Source organism: Ochotona curzoniae, unplaced genomic scaffold (genome assembly GCF_017591425.1).
Source record: "Ochotona curzoniae isolate NIBS_2020 unplaced genomic scaffold, NIBS_Ocur_1.0 scaffold_1852, whole genome shotgun sequence".
NCBI lineage: Eukaryota > Metazoa > Chordata > Mammalia > Lagomorpha > Ochotonidae > Ochotona > Ochotona curzoniae.
The window spans coordinates 16,917,356-16,919,657 of record NW_024467087.1 but is presented as its reverse complement, the minus strand read 5'-3'; the positions used below and the strand labels follow the sequence as shown (position 1 = coordinate 16,919,657).

The following is a 2,302-nucleotide window of genomic DNA, read 5'->3' as shown; positions in this document are numbered from 1 at the left end:
TCCTCCAGGTCTTCCATGCGGGTGCAGAGTCTCAAGGCTTTGGGCCATCTTTGACTGGTTTCCCAGGCCACAAGCAAGGGGCTGGATGGAAAGTGGAGTCACCAGGATTAGAACCGATGCCCATATGGGATCCTGGCACGTTCAAGGTGAAGACCTTAGCCACCAAGCATCATGCCGGGCCCAAGACAAACACTTACAAACAAAAGAAGTTAAACTTTAAAATGGGCTCCAGTGTGATGGCTCAAAGGCTAAATCCTCATCTTGCAAGTGCCAGGAGCCCATAAGAGTACCTGCTCATGTCCAGCTTCTCCACTTCCCATCTAGTTCCCTGCTTTGTGGCCTGGGAAAACAGAAGATAATACCAAAGCATTGGGATCTTGCACCCATGTGGGAGACCTAGAAGAAACTCCTTACTACTGGCTTTGGAATATTAGCTCAGCCCCAGGCACTGCAGCCACTTGGAATGTGAACCAGCGATGAAAGATCTTTCTCTCTAAGCTTCTTCTCTCCATAAAGCTGACATATAGAGAGTCATGCTTTCACTAATGAGGCACAAACCCTTTTTACTATAAACCCTGAAGATACACGCATCTCGATATATGTCTACAGGACAAAGGTTGCCTGAAAATAATTAGAAATTATTCTTATGCTATGAAGAAAATGCAGAAATCTGAAATGTTAGAACACATTTTTATTGAACATCATGGTGGAAATGAGGCATATCTCCTCCCCGAAGTGCTCTGGTAATGTGGCACTTCAAAATGTCTCTTGTGTTCAGTCTGTGTTCTCTAAAAGCATTTCCTCTGGACCACAGAGGTGCCGATCTCCTTGTATTCTGCAGAGGAAATCCACATCTGCTTGAAAGTGCTCAGGGAGGTCATAATGGATGAGCCAAGCCACGAAGAGTAGCATCTATCAGGAGAAGCCGTGATCCTGATGGGGGTTCCTTTGGAAGCCAGCAGCTCTAATTCTTTCATGAGTCTTTCCTCCAGTCCAGGGAAGAGAGTGTTGCCCCCACTCAGCACGATCTCTGCAAAAAGGTTCTTCTGGATGTCAATGTCACACTTCATAATGCTGCTGGAGACCATCTTTGAGAGTCCTGGGTTGCATATGCCCAGTTGATCAGGTGAAAAAAGAACCTCAGGTACTTGGGACAACTGTTCTCCAATGGGGATGACATTCCCATCTGGCAGTTTGTATTTTCTCACCAACTCCTCACTCTTCTTGCTACGGTCTTTCTCTGGATCCATGCTGATGTAGCACAGCTTCTCCTTGATGTCATCCACCACGGCCTTGTTGAGAATACATGGGTAGGTGCACCCGTTAGCAAGGAGGAGCCGGGTAATATGTTCTGTGATGTCTCTTCCTGCCACGCAGAGTTTGGTGACTGCATGTGGTAGCATGTAACCCTCAAAGATGGGGACAGTGCAAGTAACTCCTTCGCCACTGTCAACCACAAGGCCTGTGACACAGGCAGAGGCATACAGCGCTACCACAGCATGGTTGGCCAAGTAGAAACCTGGAACACTGAATTTCTCAAACATTATTTCGGTGGTTCTCTCTCGGGTCTCTCCTGGGTTCAAGGATGGCTCAGTCAGGAGTAGAGGTTGTTCACTGGGTTTCATTCCAAGCTGCACCTCAAAAAGATAGTTCCAAAGTTTTTCCATGTCATCCCATCCTGTTATCAGTCCACGCTCAATGGGATAGTGCATATAGAGAGAATCATACTGCTTCACAGCTTCAACTCCAACAAAGTACTTCTTCGGATTGGCTTTTGAGGAAGGTATATTGAATTTTGGGTGCCCCACGACTGAGCTGATAATATGACGGGGTCCATTTTCTCCAGACAGTCCTACTTTACAGAGGCCTGAACCATTGTCAAAAATCAGAGCAGGAGCATCTGACACATCTGAATCAGACATGTTTTTACTTGTTCTAGACTTCACAAAAATGAAGCTCAATTAGGCCTCTTTATGAGACTGTGGTTACCTCTGGAGGTTTGAATGTTACAGGATTCCAAAATCTCTGGATGTTGTCCAGTTGGAGCTGGTTGGCAGTTCCCTATCCACCAGAACACCCCGTCTTTAACCCATGAATCTTGTCTCCTCTGTGGTGGCTCAAGGCCTGCTAAGGCAATTTATAGGCTGGCTGGCTGTATGTAACAATCTCACCATAGCAACAGCTGTCTGGGATCAGCATCAATGGGGGAGGGGCTGGGTCTCAGCCATCAGGGCTCCCCAATTAGTGACACAGGAAGCAAGGGCTGGGTCTCAGCCATGAGGTCTCCCTAGGTAGTGGCAGA

At 47.1% G+C, this 2,302-nt stretch overlaps 1 protein-coding gene across 1 annotated transcript; it reads right to left on the bottom strand.

Moving 5' to 3' along the window:
- Positions 1-684: 684 nt before the first annotated feature.
- LOC121169346 (actin-related protein T1-like) lies at positions 685-2,101 on the bottom strand. The gene has a single exon (XM_040999923.1). It carries the CDS (start codon positions 1,920-1,922, stop codon positions 789-791), a length of 1,134 nt encoding a protein of 377 aa, XP_040855857.1. The 5' UTR covers positions 1,923-2,101; the 3' UTR covers positions 685-788.
- Between the last annotated feature and the right edge of the window lie 201 nt (positions 2,102-2,302).